This window comes from Eleutherodactylus coqui, chromosome 9, assembly GCF_035609145.1.
Source record: "Eleutherodactylus coqui strain aEleCoq1 chromosome 9, aEleCoq1.hap1, whole genome shotgun sequence".
Classification (NCBI taxonomy): domain Eukaryota; kingdom Metazoa; phylum Chordata; class Amphibia; order Anura; family Eleutherodactylidae; genus Eleutherodactylus; species Eleutherodactylus coqui.
The window spans coordinates 152,074,265-152,092,267 of record NC_089845.1 but is presented as its reverse complement, the minus strand read 5'-3'; the positions used below and the strand labels follow the sequence as shown (position 1 = coordinate 152,092,267).

Genomic DNA, 18,003 nt, shown 5'->3' with positions numbered 1-18,003 from the left:
TGTTCCTTTAAGGGAGCAGGAAACCGAACAAAACCCTTGGTGCAGGTGTGAAACCACCCTAACATGGACATTTATGGCATTTCTACAATAAATGTCTAAGAAATATGAGTCCACCAACCAGTTTAGTAAAAAGTATTCCTCATTCAGGCGGAGATTAAACGAGAGGTTGTCACATATGTGCACACTACTGTCCGTTCACGCCTTTTATAGGTTTCAGAGACAACCGAGCAGCTAAAAATGTCCCACTTACTATCATGGTCTAGAATAGGAGTATCATGTAGACATCCAAGGCCACCAAGTGGAAAGGCTATTTTCCTTGTCTGCCCGCATTTCCTTGTATCGCATAAGCATGTTCGTACCCTTCACCAACATCACCCTTGACAGAGCGACATTGGATCACCATAATCTTGGTATAATTTGTCTAATATTTGGCTTCTCTTTTCTGGGACATTAAAGCCCTTAGCATTGTATGCACAGAAAGTCACATTAGTCATAAGTGTCAACCCTGCAGCCAAGTACCCAATCTATTATTAGTAAAGGGAGGGAGTGAAAGAGGGAAGGGGTATTGTAGCCTCAACGAGGGATCTAATCCCTGCAAAATTATCAATCTACGTGGTCAGAATATAGTTCTGGACGGCACCTAATGCTTTAAGTCCTACGGGAGGTCAGAGGAAGCCAATAGCTTCCCTAATCATTCCCGCCACATGAAGGAGAGTTGGAAAATTAAGTAATTATGCAGACATAGCACAGAGATCATCTGAAAGAGAGAACCTGCAGCGAAAATTATAGTAGCAAACAGATAACCTATGGAGGCAAATACAAAATAACATAAAACTAGTTCAAAGCAAAATGTAAGCTCAGTATGGAAATATAGATGAGATGGAAGCCTTCAAGTATGTCTCAACTGCGTTCCACAAAGCTGATGCTTGGATTTTCCTCCCACAGTTTGCCAAGTCGCATTAGATGGAGAGATTGGCAAGGAACTAGGGGTGGGAGTAGGCCATTGGACTCCCTGTCCTTCCATAGGAGCACCTCTGTCACGTCCACCCGGGACATGCTGGTTCAATTACCCACAGATCACACACAAACAGTATCAAAACAATACCATTAACCAAAACACGGGAAACACTCCCTATATAAACGAACACAGGGAAGGGGCCTACCTACATGTAGGCAACCCGTCCTGACAGCCGTCGCAAAGCATCTCTTTAGGAAATGAAAAGATTGTAATGCCCTTAGGGAACCATTAAGAAGGGAAAACTTTCCTTACCAGATCTGTCAAAGGTTTGACCACCACCGAAAATCCCCTAATGTATTTCTGATAGTAATTGGTGAACCGCTTCACATTTTCTGGTAGCACCCAGACCCGCACTGCCCGGACCTTCTCCAGATCCATCTTGAACCCTCGCAGGGTAATAACTTGTCTCAGAAATGTGATCTGTTGTACGGAAAAAACACACTTATCCTTTTTCGCAAACCGATTATTATTGCACAATGTTTGGAGGACCTGACGAACATGAGAAATGAGTGAATCAAAATCTGATGAAAATATAAGAATATTGTCGAGGTATACCAGAATAAAGTGGCTGATAAATTTATAGAGGACCTCTCTGATAAAGGATTGGAAAACCCCAGGAGCGTTTGTTATACCAAATGGCATCACCAAGTTCTCATAATGCCCTTCGGGGGTGTTAAAGGTGGTTTTCCATTCATCCCCCTCCTTAATCCAAATCAAATTATATGCCCCTCATAAGTCCAACTTTGAAAAACAGTTGACCCCATTCACCTGCAAAACCAGATCCGGAATGAGAGGCAGTGCATGCAGATTACGCTTGGTGATTTTGTTTAGCTCTTTGAAATCAAGACAGGCCCGAAAAAACCCATACTTTTTGTTGACAGAGAAAAAAACTGCAACCAATGGACAATTTGAGGGATGTATGTGCCCCTTTCTCAAACCTATCGGGATCATCATAGATTAACCCAGGAGCGGGAAAAAAGACTAGCCACCGAGGATAAGGCTTCAGATGAGAGAGGCAAGGAAAAAGCCAATGCCTGCGGAGCCCCCTGCAAGACTCTGAAAGAAACAAATCCCTGCCTGTTTCCAGAGAAACGGTCAAGTAAATCAAGTTTAGGCTCCCTATCTAGAGCCGCTAAAATTGGCTGCCGCTGCTTAATCCTAGTGCCTTCAATTTCCAGCGTTCTCAGCTGGTCAAACAAAACCTCAATGGGATTCATACCAGGCTAGCGAAAATATCCCACCAAGTAAATAAGGCTGTTAAACACTTTGTATCCTGGTTTTCCCAGGGGGCTTACTCTTTTTCTGCCGGCGCTATATGCTGGCTAAAGCCGGTACTGCATGAGGTGACACATTGGATAGGCTCCGACAGCAGAGAGGCTGGCAATATACAGTAAGAGAACCCCGACGGATGTCTTCCAACATCAGAGCTGTATAGCCTTAAATCATAATGTCTTAAGACGTCAGACAATGGATTGGAAAGGGTTAATATGTCACGTCCACCCAGTACGTGCTGGATCAGTTGCCCACAGATCTTACACAAATGAACACAGACAGTGTCAAAACAATACTGTTAACCAAAACACGGGAAAGACTGTCCCTATATAAACTAACACAAGGAAGGGGCCTGCCTACATGCAAGCAACCCGTCCTGACAAGGATGATCCTGGCCTCGTACCTCGGTCACTAGTTGACCCTACAAAAATTACAGGGATAGGGGAAATAACGTAGGAAACCATATAGAAATGAAAACAAGCGCAGAGTTCACTTTGTGATGCAGCAGGTAAATGGGAGATCCAGGACCCAGCTCTGACTGCAATTAGAGTCAGAGAGAGACTGAAGATTAAATAGCACTTCAGCTCAGCGTCAGGCCAGCTAAATAGCCCTGACAATTACCCACAAGTGAGTCTAAGCATATATCCCCTCATACCACTCCCACCAGAGCTAAAAGATGGAGAAACACCTACAAAACCTGTACCGGACTGTCGTAAAGGCAGCGATCCTAAAACCGCCACAACAACCTCTTAATCATTGTAGATATTAATGTGACAAAAGTCCCTAAGGCGTGATGGGTCAGTAGATTTGGGGCCCAGAGATCTGTTCAGCCGGTCTGAAGGTCTCTGAAGGAGATCACTGAAAAATTTCTGAGCCCATGATACCAGCCAAGACACCTCAAGCTCCTTACTGCGACATCTGATACGCTGGTTATTCTGTCGATTGCAGTTCTCCAGGTCATCCAGATGCATAAACAAGTCATAAATGTGAAGCGCCTGGTCTTCTATGGCCTGTCTGTGAGAGTCCAATGTATCCAAAATCCTTTCCTCTGTTTCCTCTACTGCCACTATTCTCTGAGCCACGTGCTGCAGATCATGTTGTAAGGCAGACATATTCTTTTTGTGTGAGGCCTCCATCCTCTGGGAGAAGACCACCAATTTCTGTCTTTGTGGATAGTGCCTGTAAGTGGGCCTTCCAGTCCCATTCTGTATCTGTATTTGGGTTCAGCAGAGTGGGTAGTAGGAACTGGAGGGGAACTGCGCTGGGCAGGAGCGATTATAGGGCTATGGGATCTCACAGGAGGAGTATGACTTCCCACCATATTTTCCTTATATGCATAGGATGCATGCACATTACCAGCATGTTCTGCTGCAGCTCCCAGTACCATGGTGCTCCCCTGGGCTATGTGGAATAGGTTGGGTCTGTGGATAGGTGCTCCTGTGATGCTCCCCAGCATCCGCGTACATCCCTGCAGAGAAAAAACATGATCTCTCGCAAGCAATAAAAATTCAATTCAACAATGACTCACAGTGCATCGGCTGCGAAAATCTGAATGAAAAATCTGTGCGTGCCGTGGACATGAGGCCTGAGGCTATGGTCAGAATTCACGCTGGATAGGTCTGATGTAGATTTGAAGGAAAAGCTGTGCATATAGCCAAAGATTTCCCTTTTTTACACATAGAATCACCACAGATTTACAAGCTGATGTAGAATTCACATCAAATAAGTGACATTTCCCCTCCAAATCCGAGTCACGTGAATAACTGATCAGATTCCTAATAGGATTTCGGCTAGGAAACCATCGGCCCAGCTGGTAATTTGTTTGAGGTCAGTGCCGGTATTTATTTTTTTACCAACAGTATTAACGACCAGTGAAAAATAATTCCTTGTTGAGAGCATTTCCAGCCGGGCAACGACCATCCTTGCAAGTAGTGTGACTCACCCAAGCCGTGCCTCCACCACTGGTATGGGTGCTACCACAGTATTCAGAAGATGTCCTGATCCCCCCCCCCCCCCCCCCACTTCTCTGCTACATATAGTACTTGCACAAATGCCGAGGGAGGAGTCAGGGATTTCTCCGAATACTGCAGCTGCATCCAGAAAGGAGTTGGAGCAGGGGGAAGTTATAGCATTTGCTGCCTAGATGGAGGTTTATTGACCTTGGAGACATGGCAGAAGGTCATGACTACTGTTTCCCACAGAACAATGTAGATGGCCGAGTCTGTCTGGCATAAACAGTATTAAGCCTTATCCCCCATGGGTGAATAAGAGTTCAACAGGCCAGTGGTGGTGGTGTTACGGTCTGGAAAGGGTTTTCCTGGCATGACCTATGAACGTTGGTCATCATGCCACAATCCTTGAATAGTAAACGCTGCAGGGATCTGTGAGCTGCCCGTCTGCACCCGTATCTTCAGCAAGTCTTCCCCGACTACAGAGCCATTTTTCAGCAGTACAACACCGTGTCATTGGGAACGGATTACTTGGGCGGTGTTTTGAGGAACATGAATTCTCCAGACTGCCTGGACCCCCAAACTTACCGGACTGTAACCCCAATGAAAATGTTTGGGATATGCTGGAAAGGACTGTGAGATCTGCTCCCACTTATCTGCAAAATGCGCTGCAATCAACAGAGCGTCCGCAGCAGGCATGGGGCGAGATGACTATGAAGGATGTTCATCACCTTGTGGAATCTGTTACCTGACATCTGAAGGCTGTGATCACCTAAAAAGGTGGACCTGACCTGTTATTGGGTAGGTGTTCCCAATATAGTGATCACTCAGTGTAGTTGCAAAGTCTGATTGTTTTACTTTTGTTTTTGCTATACTTGTAAAGTGCAGATATTTAGAGAGAACCCCAGAGAATCAGGAACCACTTTAGACTAATGACAAGTGTCAGAATACACACTGTATGTGTTTCGAAGATTCACTCCATTGTTTATTTCCCGAGAAATCTTACGTCTTCTTACATGAATTTATTTTGGGTCTGTGGTAGTGTTTTTTAGTACTTTATGTTTAACCTCTTACAGACACAGCAATTTTTTTGGTTTTCTCCCCACTTTCAAAAAATCACAACAAATGTAGCTGTCTGAGGGCTCGTTTTTTGTGGGACAAGTTGTATTTTCCAGGGTTCCATATAATGTACTGAAAAACTTTAAAAACTTCCAAGTGGAGTAAAATGGAAAAAACCCACAACTGTGACGTTTTTTCAGTGTACTCACTACAGCAAAAATGACATAACTTTATACTCTAGCTCAGTACTATTACGGCCATACCAAATTTATATAGTCTTTTTCATTATTTCCTGTTGTCGCTTTCTGACTACTATAATCTTGAATTTTTCCATTGATGAGGCCGTGTGAAGGCTTCTTTTTTATGAGATGACCGTTGGTTTTTATTGATGTCATTTTGGGGTATATACACAACTTTTTGCATATATACACGCTTTTTCTTGGGCATAGGGTGATCAAAACACCATAATTTTGCATTGTCCTTTTTTTAAGGCACAGCGTTCACTGTGCAGAATAAAATTTGTGTAATTTTCATAGATCCAACTTTTATGGACGCAGCGATACCAAATATATTTACAATGCAATTTCGAAAGGAGGGGGGGGGGGGGTTAATTACAGTAGGAACAGAAAAACCTGCTTAAGGCTGCATTCCCACGAACGTATATCGGCTCGGTTTTCACGCCGAGCCGATATACGTTGTCCTCGTGTGCAGTGGGGGAGGATGGAAGAGCCAGGAGCAGGAACTGAGCTCCCGCCCCCTCTCTGCCTCCTCTCCACCCCTCTGCACTATTTGCAATGAAAGGAGGTGGGGCGGGGCTAAGTTCTGAGAATTAACCCCACCCCCGCCTCTCCCCATTGCAAATAGTGCAGAGCGGCGGAGAGGAGGCAGAGAGGGGGCGGGAGCTCAGTTTCTGCTCCTGGCTCTTCCATCCCTCCCCCCCCCCCTGCAGATGAGGATGACGTATATCGGCTTGGCGTGAAAACCGAGCCGATATACCTTCTGGGAATGCACCCTAAGAGCGACCACCAGGCCATACAGAAGACCTTAAAGGACTTGTTTAAGATTAACTCCTTATAGACAATTTTGGAATTAAGAATGTGATGACTTTTTGGGGAATTTTCATCTTCCCTTTTTTTATGTTTCTGGCCACCTGGCCATATGAGGGCTTGTTTTTTTTTTGTCCAAGCTATAGTTTTTATTAGTACTGTTTTCTAGATTCTTATGATGCTTTGCATAAGTTTTATTACATTTTTTTTGGAGGGGAAGAAAACATGCCTCAATTCCGCAATAGTTTTTGTGATTTTTTTTTTTAAACAGTTAATTAGTGAAGAGCGAGCATACTCACTAAGGGCAATTGCTCGAGCAATAGCCCTTAGCGAGTATGCTCGCTCATCTCTACAGTTAATCATGCAGCAGATAATTTTTTTCTGCAGGGAGGTGCAATAAGGAGGATGCCAAAATGATGTATATTTTTTTTAGCTTTTTCCACTTTTGCACAAAAAACAGTATTCTGGCTGCATTGTTTAGGGTTTTTTAAAAGTTTTTTTCCGTGCAGGATAAACACTGGGTTCAGTTTACTGTATGGGTTGTTACAGACATGGCGATACCAAAAATATAGTTTTTTTTAACTATTCTTTTAACACATTTTTTTTTAATCTGTGTAGGGGACTTGAACCCATGATGATATGATTGTCATGATAATACCTCGCAATACATCTGTACTCCATTGTATTATTGTTATTCCTAGCAATCATATGCCATGGCAGACCTGGACAGCAGGCAATGGCCTCCAGTTCCCATGGCATCCCATAAGCCCCCCGCGATGGCATTGCAGTGGGCCAATGATGTCACAGAGGGAGCATGCTTGCTCGCGACATGCAAGTTGTTAACAGTGTGGATCGGAGTTCTCACCTATCCCCGCTGGTGCAGCAGGAGGCCCGCTGTCAGCTTCTGAGTCTGTGCCATGCACAGGACATAAGTTTATGCCCTGTTGCCATTAGTACCATTCAAACAGAATATAAAGGTACGTCCTGTGGCATTAAGGGGTTAAAAAAAAATTGCTCTCATCCAGAAGCAGCCTCACCCCTGTCCACGAGTAACTTCTGGTATTATGGCTCAACTTCACTGCAGTGAATGTGGCTTAGCTGTAATACTAGGCACAGTCTGTAATTTAAAAAAAATCATTATTAACCCCTTAAAGGCCAATTTCACACACCTTGCATCACTTCAGGGAGTTAGCAATCCTCCGGAGCATCGGCAACTGTTTCCTATTGTTTTCAATGGGAAACCTTGCATCGCAATCGTGTGCACCTCGTCAAGTTGACAAACATTCTTCTGTACTTAGTCTTACTCACAAGGGCGAGACGGTGTGCGGTCTGCAAGATACATGGGGCCACAGATTTTCACAAATTTGTAAACATTGCATGGGCTGCTTTCGCTTGTGAAAACGGATCAGAATAGGATATGGTGCGATATTTTTTCACACAGACCATCGGACTGCTTGAAAAAACACATCTGAATATAATACGAGGTGGCAAACCTCCGTGTGATTCAATGTGTTGTGCCAAGATCAACTGTTATCATCTATCCGCGGGTGATAGGAGTCTGATCGCCGCATGCGCAGTGTCGCTCCTCATCTCATTGGGAAGTAGCCGAGCGCTTGTACTTGGCTGTTTCTGTTGGCCTCACTGAAATGAATGGAGTGGCACAGCGCATGCACGACCGCCACTCCATTCTATCTCCACCTCACTGCAGCAGGGACGTGCAGCGAACCCGCAGTGATGAGAAGAGGGGGCCACTGATAGACTGAGTTACGTCTGGGCCTAAATCTGGTCTTTGATGTTGACGCTCTGCCCCTCCACAATGCCACCATTAATATACTGCATCATATTTTTAATGGAATGTTCCGTAAAGACAGAATTTGGTGTAAGATTAAGCTTGGCGATATATGAACCTGCATGTAAGGCAGCCAATCACGGAAGAGCACCGCTCATTACAATCATTTTGGCACTAGCAAGAGTCTTGAGTTGTGCCCCCACTACAGTTGGACGAACATCAATGCATGTAGACTGGAGTAGGGGAGTAAGATGCCTGCAGCCATCAGTCAACCCCTCTTCCGTAGCTATAAGCTCAGGTACTCGGGAGGTCGGTGTAGGACCATGTCTGTAGTCCACACCATGTCTGTCCTCTGCGCTCTAACCAGCGCTTCCTGCAGTTCTGCCTGAAATCCAGCGACTTGACCGTGATCTATACAACCGTTCAAGGCGGGGTTGGAAAAGTCGGGCTGCACAGTTGGATTGAGGTAAAACTCCATCGGGAAGGGGTAGATCACCAGCTGCAGATCGGCGAGATGCAGGGAGCTCTGCAGTAGCGTCCTAATGCCCTGACCCGATAAAGGGTTATAGAATATCCCAAGGTAGCGCAGGCTGCGGCAGTGGCGGAGTACTGGGGTCAGCGCCGACAAGGCGGAGTCGGTCAGCTTACATTCCATCACATCCAGATGGAGGAGGGAGGTGGAGGCGCAATCAAGGAGCTGCAGGAAGGGCTGGAGGAGGACATCACACAGGTTGTTTCCACTCAAGTCCAGTTTCTTAAGAGACGAGACATGGCTACTCTGGGAGAGGTAGTACAGGTCAGCGGGGAGGAGATAACAAAAGGCCAACTCCAAGCTCTCCAGCGGGGTCCGCAGTCCCCTGTGATAAGAAGCAGGACACAAAGTTAACATTTCTTAGGATCAAGAGTGCAATGGAGAGAATGTGCAGCCCCTCTGTAAGCCCCCCAAACTAGGTGCAAGCTGGAGTGGAAACATGGAGTACGGACTGTGAAGAGGAGCACTTAGAATAGTGTCCGCTATTACATTACAACGTAGAATGTGTCATCTTGTGTGGATAAGATTGGAGGTGACTCATCCTATGCCCGTCCCCACAATAATAGAATAGTGAATGCAGCTCTGGAGTATAATACAGGATGTAACTCTGGATCAGTACAGGATAAGTAATGTATGTACACAGTGACTCCACCAGCAGAATAGTGAGTGCAGCTCAGGAGTATAATACAGGATGTAACTCGGGATCAGTATAGAATAAGTAATGTATGTACACAGTGACTCCACCAGCAGAATAGTGAGTACAGCTCTAGAGTATAAAACAGGATGTAACTCAGGAGCAGTACAGGATAAGTAATGTATGTACACAGTGACTCCACCAGCAGAATAGTGAGTGCAGCTCTGGAGTATAATACGGGATGTAACTCAGGATCGGTACAGGATAAGTAATGTATATACACAGTGACTCCACCAGCAGAATAGTGAGTGCAGCTCTGGAGTATAATACAGGATGTAACTCAGGATCAGTACAGGGTAAGTAATGTATGTACACAGTGACTCCACCAGCAGAATAGTGAGTGCAGTTCTGGATTATAATGTAGTCCAGTAAGTATGTTACACAGGGACCTCTCTTGTAGATTCATGTTTTATAACCTCCCCGTGGCGACCTGTGCTGATATGTGAGTGGCAGGGATTATATGACATGATCACTGCTCGCACCAAATTTACCTGAGCAGCTGTTGTAAGCGTCCAGAGAGCCGTGCAGATCCGAGGTTCAACTCCTTAAGTGCAGGAAGCTCGCAGATCTGGGAGGCAAAGTTCTGCAGGTCTTCCTCAGCGGTGGCCGAGAGGCGCCTTACGTCTATGTTGCTGTAGGGTAACTTCAGGCTCTGCAGGCGACTGAACCTCCTCATGTACGGGAGCAGAGCATTCAGGCCCGGCAGGCCCAAGTTATTAAACCTCAGGTCTATCTGGCGGAGGCTGGCGGGGTTGAGCAGCTCCAGCAGTCCCACAGTGCTCCGCAGAGACAGCTCCTCCGCCCGGATGTCCCTGCACTGCAAATGTAAGGGACCCTGGTTACCAACCAGCAGTGCCTCCCGCAGAATGGCATAGGAAGTGCTGTTCACAAACAGATCTGCTCGCAGCTCCAGAAAGACGGGGCTGCAATCTGCCGCTGAGGAGCAAGCCGCGTCCAGGAGTCCTCTCCTGCGCTTCGATACTTGAACCGCTTCCTCAATTTGTCTATTGACGATATCAATGCAAGACTTTGCTAGGACGATGGTAAAGAAGCAGAGACTCATGGTGTAAGGGTCTAGTTCCAACCCATTGTCATGGATCCCAGTCATGTCCAGGAGTCGCAGCCTCTTCTTCCTGCAAATAAAATGTGACAGTGGGACGTTCAGGAACCAAGATGTGCGAGCATGGCGCATCACTACCATGTCTACGAGCCCTCACAGGTCCTGAGCCAGAGGGTCACCATTAAGGTCCCCCCTCTCTGGTCCCGAGCCACAGGGTCACCATTGTGATCCACCCTCACAGGTCCTGAGCCACAGGGTCAACACTGTGGTCCCCCTTCACATGTCCTGAGCCACAGGGTCACCACTGTGGTCCTCCCTCACAGGTCCTGAGCCACAAAGTTACCACTGTGGTCTCCTCTCACAGGTCCTGAGCCACAGGGTCACCATTGTGGTCCTCCCTTACAGGTCCCGAGCCACATGATCACTATTGTGGTCCTCCCTCACAAGTCCTGGTCCATAGGGTTTCCACTGTGGTCCCCTCTAACAGGTCCTGAGCCACAGGGTTACCACTGTGGTCTCTACTCACGGGTCCCAAGCCACAGGGTCACTATTGTGGTCCTCCCTCACAGGTTCCGGTCCACATGGTCACCACTGTGGTCCCTCTTCACATGTCCTGAGTCACAGGGTCACCACTGTGGTCCTCCCTCACAGGTCTTGAGCCACATGTTTACAATTGTGGTCCTCCCTCACAGGTTCTGATCCAGTGGGTTACCACTATGGACCCCTCTCACAGGTCCTGAGCCACATGGTCACCATTGTGGTCTCCTCTCACAGGTTATAAGCCACAGGGTCATTGTTGTGATCCGCCCTCACAGGTCCTGAGCCACAGGGTCACCATGGCCGTCCTCACCTCAGCGGTTGTCCCTCCTTCTGCCTGGCTATCTCTTCCTTTAGGTGTGCCATGACGCTCATAATGATGGTGTGCACACACAACCTGTTCTCTTTCTCGAAGAGCTGGATAGGGCGGTGGTGGCCGTCACCCTGGAGAAGCCTCTGGAGATTCAGCACAGAGAACGGCCATCGCTGCACCAAATCCTGCAGCACCAGCATGTCCTTATCCAGGAAGGCGGCTCTGAACAGCAGCGGATAGAGCTCATCCGGGATGAGGGGCAGAGCGCTGCGCAGAGAGCGGTGGTCCGACACCAACTGCCGGCTGCACATAAATGCCAGCGACAACATGGCGGATGCGAAGCAAGGATATCACCTACATAGAGAAGAGACCAAGGTAAGAGAACCGCCAGGACGGGGGGCCGAGGGGCGTAGATGTTTTTGGGTGACCAACTTTTGAGAGTGAGGGAAGTGGAGTTTTATGGGTGAGATGAAATATTTCTGGTGAATTCTGAGTTTAGGGGTGATAACAGGATATTTGGAAGAGACAGCAGAGTTGTAGGGGTGACAGCAGTATATGTGGGGACACAATGTATTGTAGGGATAGAGTATGTTTGTGGGGAACAGGAGTGTTTTAAAAGGATGTTTAGGCCTGAGCTTAGTGCAGGATGCTGGGAGTTTGTGGGGGACAGCAGAGAATTAGGGGTGACGGTGTTTGGGAGAGACAGGAGGGAGTTTCCAGATGACGAGTGTTTGGGGGTGACAAATGTTTTAGAGGTGATTGGAGCATATTTTAGGGTGACAGTGACAAATTAGGGATGATAGCTGAGTTTTAGGGGTGATGGGAAGGTGTTTGGAGTGACAGTGGAGAATTATAGATGAAAAGGGGGTGTTTACTCATGACAGTGGAGAATTATAGATGACAAAGGGGTGTTTACTCATGACAGTGGAGTTTTGTGGGTGACTTAAGGGTGATTACGATATCAGTAGGATTTCCAGGATGAGGGCACAGTTTTAAAGCTAATGGGAGGATATTTGGGGGTAACAATGAAGTCTTATGGTGGCAAAGAATTAGGGGCGACAGTGGAGTATTAGGAGTAACAGAAGGGTGTGACAGTGGAGTTTTAGGGCTAATGTGAAAATATTTATGATGATAGCAGAGAATGAGGTCTGAAGATGGGTGCTTGGGGGTGATGGAGTTTTAGGGGTTATGAAAAGGTATTTAAGGTGACACTGGAGCATTAGGGTTGACAGGAGGGTTTGGGGGTGACAGTGGAGTTTTAGGGCTAACAGCTGGGTTTTAAATGTGATGGAAGGCTGTTTGCAGGTAACAGCAGTGTTTTAGGGATGAGTGGAGGATGTTCGGGGGTAACAGCGGAGTTTTAGAGCTAACAGAAAGATGTTTACGGTGACAATGGAGAATTACGAGTGTCAAAAGATTGTTTAGGGTGAAATGAGGGTTCTTGTTTAGGGTAAAAGCAGACTTTAGGGGTGATAGGGGGGTATTTAGGGTGACAGCGGAGAATGAGGGGTAGCAGCTGCATTTCAGCAACGATGGGAGGGTGTTTGTCGGTGAAAACATGTTTTAGGACCGAGTGGTGGATGTTTGGGGGTTACAGAGGTGTTTTAGGGGTGATGAGAGGCTATATAAGGTGATATTGGAGAATTACATGTGACAGTGGGCTGTTTCCAGATGACAAGTGTTTGGAGGTGACAGAAAAGTTTTAGTGGTGATAAAAGGGTATTTACAGTGAAAGTGACAAATTAGGGGTGACTGGAGTTTTAGAGGTATGGGGAGGATGGTTGGAAGTAACAATAGAGTTTTAGGGCCGTCGGGAAGGTGCTTAGGCTGAGAGCGGAAAATTATGGGTGACAGGTGGGTATTTGGGGGTGATTGAAGACTTTTAGGGTAATGGGAGCTGTATGCAGGCAATTAAACAGACACCCTTTTGGATCACACACATCAAGTAGAACAAGAACCCGGCATTCTGGAGGAAGAAGTCACATGGGCCCTGAAACAACTACCAAACAGGAAATCTCGGGGGCATTTATCACATACCAGCCGAACTGCTCAAGCCAGTGCCAGTCAAGATCCTAACCGACCTATGTCAGAAGATCTGGAGCTCCAAATCGTGGCCCAAAGACAGGACAAGATCTGTCTTCATCACACTTCCAAAAAAAGGTGATGCTCAAGAATGTTCCAATTACCATCTCTTCGCCCTCATACCTCACGCCAGCAAAATTCTTTTAAAGATCATACAAAAACGCATTGTGATAATTGTTAAAGGGAACTGCCGGACGTTCAAGCTGGCTTTCGCAAAGGTCGTGGCACCAGAGACCAAATTGCGAACCTGTGCTGGATCATGGAGAAGATACAGGAGTATCAAAAGGACGTGTACATGTGTTTCATTGACTACAGCAAGTCATTTGATTTTGTCGAACATGACAGGCTTTGGAAGTGTCTGAAGCAAATGGGCATCCCAGAACATATTAAACAGCTTATAAGGTCGCTTTACAACAACCAAGAAGCAACAGTCAGGACAGCTTATGGAAACACGGATTGGTTCGAAATCGAGAAACGTGTACGGCAAGGCTGCATTCTATCACCAGTACTTTTCAATCTGTACGCAGAAACGATCAGGAGGCGATGCAATTTAGAAATCGGAGTCAAAATTGGTAGCAGAAATGTCAACAGTCTCGGATATGCAGATGACACCACCCTGATTGCGGAAAGTGAAAGGGACTTGGAATACCTTATCCAACGAGTGAAAAAGGAAAGCGAACGCATGGGACTGTACCTCAACAGCAAGAAAACGAAAGTCACAGTGAACATAAAAATTATCAATGAAGAAGTCAAGTCGGTCCAAGATTTCATCTGCCTTCGATCCAAAATCGATTGCAACGGGCAATCTGGACCTGAGATCAAGAGGCGGATTACACTTGGTAGGATTGCAATGCAAGGAATGGAAAAGATCTGGAAAAGCAAGAATATTAGCATTGCAACAAAAACCAGACCAGTCAATGCAATCGTCTTTCCCATAACGTCGGATGGTTGTGAAAGTTGGACGCTCAGAAAAACAGACAGAAGGAAAATGGATGCGTTTGACCTCTGGTGCTGGAGAAGAATGCTGCGGATACCTTGGACTGCCATAACAACGAACAAGGTAGTGTAAGATCGTGTCAATCCGAAAATATCACTAGAGGGCAAAATCATCAAACAGCGGCTCTCTTTTTTTGGCCACGTGATGTGCGCAAACTCACTGGAAACAGTACTGATACTTGGCAAGGTCAGTGGGAAGAGAAGATCAGGATGACAAAGAACAAGATGGCTGGATACAATCAAGGCCACCGCAAACATGTCAATTGCGGAATTGAAAGAAGCCGTGAAAGACAGGAATGCGTGGAGAACAGTGAACCATAGAGTGACCGAAGGTCAAATGCGACTGAATATATAATCATGATTATCATCAATCAAAGGCACACAAACCCTTAGCAGTACTACTGTGCCCTAGTTTAATGGGCATTGGCAGGGCCGTTTAAGGTTCTGAGCCTGGGACTATGACTGGTGTGGTGGGGTGTTGAGGAGTGCCTTACTGCACTAGTCTACACATGGTTAATGAGAGGCTGGGCTGCTGATATACATCTTATACTTAGTGTAGAAGAAAATCCTGGCAGCATGTAGAGGTGCTATATAAAATGTACTCTTGAACGTTGCTATATCTGTGTGATGGGAGACTAAAGAGTACATTTTATATAGCACCTCTACATGCTCCCAGGATTTTCTTCTACATTACGTGGACTTCTGTGGGAGTGCAGTTTGGACTCTTATCTGGCTGTTGCATTGGGTGGCCCTACCCAGATTGGGTTTTTCTGGTGCAGCTGTTATTTTGCATTTGAATACCTCTTATACTTGTGATTTCTAGTCCCTTCTTAACGTTTGACCCCGCAACTTTGGACAACCATGACACGTTGTTTATATGGCAGGTCTGAATCCCTATGGTTACTGTGACGTATGAGCATTATTGCTCTAGAACACGTAATTCTCTCGTGGGATGTGAGTGTTGCCATTTTACCCCACAGCTTCAGACCGCTGTGATAGGCTGGTGCGGGGCGGAGCTGAATCTCCATGGTTACTTTGCAGACCGTTGTGATAGGCTGGTGCGAGGCGGAGCTGAATCTCCATGGTTACTTTACAGACTGCGGTGATAAGCTGGTGAGAGGCGGGGCTGTATCTCCATGGTGACTCTGATACATGTACCTGCACTCACTAGGTAGCGGGGTTGCTTTATCCTTTTATCCACAATGTGAGGTCTGCCATCACCTACTTCGCATGTGCGCAATTGGACAATCTCTTGCGAGATTTAGTACCACGAATGCGCTATGGAGCACTAGGGAAGCCGCTCTAACAACGATGCAGCCAATGTAAGTGACAGTATCCTCATGGATGTCAAGGGCAACAGGATCTGTACACCTTTGACCACTCTTGGATGACCAATCAATGGTATGACATGGGGGGGGCTCTTGTGATCATCTGTGATCGGGTAGTCTGTCTGTTTGTGCAGTGTGTTATTGAGCTTGACAAAGACAACATGTCGTTGTCGAAACATTGTTTTTTTAAAAATAAAGACGCATCAGAAGATGTGATTTTCTACGAAGAATATTCCTGTGTGCTGCTTATCTAACGCTGTCTTTCGGTGGACCCCTGGGAGTCGGGGTCCGATTGATGAACATGTACTGCTCCAGCTTCCCTATTGACTCTGGTTTTATGGTGATGCTGCTGACTATTCCGGCTTTTGGGTATTGATTGATTGACTTCTGTCAGCGGGCACCCGGGGAAGCATTTATTGTATTATGAATCTGGCTGTGGGAACTCCAGATATGTCCACTATGTTTGCTTACACCGATGAGGATGCAGAGAAGATCCTTTCAGGTACAGAGGCGGATTATACGTTTCTGGGTACTCCTAATATTCATTCCTTACAAAGAAGATCTGAACAGACCAACAAGCATTTGATCTCACTTTGTCTACATGCCGCCACCTTGAAAGAATATTTTTCCGTAAAACTGATCCCTAGAAGACTGCGACCCCACATTCGTCCCACGCTTATGGGCGATGATGAGGAATTCTGCGCGAAGTTTTACAGTATATCTAATAAGTATGCATTCGATCTAATTCTGCTTAACTTGGAATTCTTACACAAAGAAGTAACGAAGGTCAATGAGGCGGTGATTAACATCGAACTTGAGTTACAACCACTTATGTCCACTGATAACTGGTCGCTGTATCGGAAGAAGATGGACTCTATTTAAAAAAAAATTTAAGGAATATGCTGAGGGTGTTAAAAGGTCTAAGCGGCAACGAGACATGAAAGATTATGAGTAAGGACATGTTTTCAACTGGCGGACGCCCAAACGGAATGATCAGTCGACACGAGGTACGATTCCAAACAGATGTAGAAGGATTAATCAACGGTGTAAACTTTCGCACCGGTATGAGTTTGCCGCATATACCTCAGAGTCCACTGATGAGTCGATTGGGGCTGACAACGTGGAAAGACATTCTGCTGCTTTTTTAGAGCCACACCACCCAGTGATGCCAAGGGGCAATCAAGGTGTATTAAACGATGCAGAAGGGGGGCCAGAAGCATGCTAGAACCATGAAAAGGGGGATTGTCAGTGACAACGAGAGCAGGAGCTTACTAGAAGACACTATATAGTAACATAGTATGTAACATAGTATGTAAGGCTGAATGAAGACAATGTCCATCTAGTCCAGCCTGTCTATCCTCCTGTGTTGATCCAGAGGAAGGCAAAAAAAAAACCAAGGGCAGAAGCCAATTAGCCCTTTTGGGGAAAAGATTTCTTCCCGACTCCCTAATGGCAATCAGACTGTTCCCTGGATCAACCCCTAATAGTTCCTACCTGCCTATATATCCGGATTGACAATTAACCTAAGATTTATATCCTATAATGTCCTTCCTCTCCAGAAAGACATCAAGTCCCCTTTTAAACTCCTCTATGGATTTTGCCATCACCACGTCCTCTGACAGAGAGTTCCACAGTCTCACTGCTCTTACAGTAAAGAATCCCCTTCTATGTTGGTGATGAAACCTACTTTCCTCTAATCGTAGCGGATGTCCTCTTGTTACCGTCGTGGTCCTGGGTGTAAACAGATCTTGGGAGAGATCCTTGTATTGTCCCCTCATGTATTTATACATGGTTATTTGATCACCCCTTAGCCGTATAGTAACATAGTATGTAAGGCTGAATGAAGACAATGTCCATCTAGTCCAGCCTATAGGGGAAGGATTACTGGTCGTGAACTTATCAGCAAAGGTACTTCCTGACACACAAGTAGATGTTCTTTCTAGGGATTTGACATTTTGTCTGATCCCTAAAACAGTTTCAGCTTGATATTGATAGTAGAAGGTTCTGTAGAAGTTTAAAATTGGAGGCGATGAGAGAACATCTGATTAATTCTGATATGACAGGCAGGAAGATTGAATTCATCATGACTCTCTTGGAAGGCGTATTGTGCAATAACTATTTCCTGTATGATACCAACTTTTCCCGTCAAAGGCAAGGTTCAGAGATGGGGTCCAACATGGCCCCGACCTATGAAAAAACATATTTATGAGCCAAATTGAGGAAACATCGATATATACCTCCCCTTCCTGGACTCATGTCCAGGCTTGGTAGAGGTATATAGACAACGTGATCGTCATTTGGAAGGGCACTGAAGTTGAGTTACGTGCC

At 46.0% G+C, this 18,003-nt stretch overlaps 1 protein-coding gene across 1 annotated transcript; it reads right to left on the bottom strand.

Annotated features, from left to right (window-relative positions):
* Positions 1-8,341: 8,341 nt before the first annotated feature.
* LOC136578874 (leucine-rich repeat-containing protein 14-like) lies at positions 8,342-11,598 on the bottom strand. The gene is made up of 3 exons (XM_066579055.1): positions 11,270-11,598; positions 9,851-10,492; positions 8,342-8,990 (listed from the first exon to the last, which is right to left on the bottom strand). The coding sequence occupies exons 1-3, from the start codon at positions 11,596-11,598 to the stop codon at positions 8,420-8,422; spliced, it is 1,542 nt and encodes a 513-aa protein (XP_066435152.1). The 3' UTR covers positions 8,342-8,419.
* Between the last annotated feature and the right edge of the window lie 6,405 nt (positions 11,599-18,003).

Excerpts from the sequence above, each read along its gene's own strand:
- LOC136578874 (XM_066579055.1), bottom strand. The coding sequence starts at position 11,598 with ATGTTGTCGCTGGCATTTATGTGCAGCCGGCAGTTGGTGTCGGACCAC. Across the intron at positions 10,493-11,269 it reads AAGGAGGGACAACCGCTGAG|GAAGAAGAGGCTGCGACTCC; the intron begins GTGAGGACGGCC and ends TTTTATTTGCAG. Across the intron at positions 8,991-9,850 it reads CGCTTACAACAGCTGCTCAG|GGGACTGCGGACCCCGCTGG; the intron begins GTAAATTTGGTG and ends TTCTTATCACAG.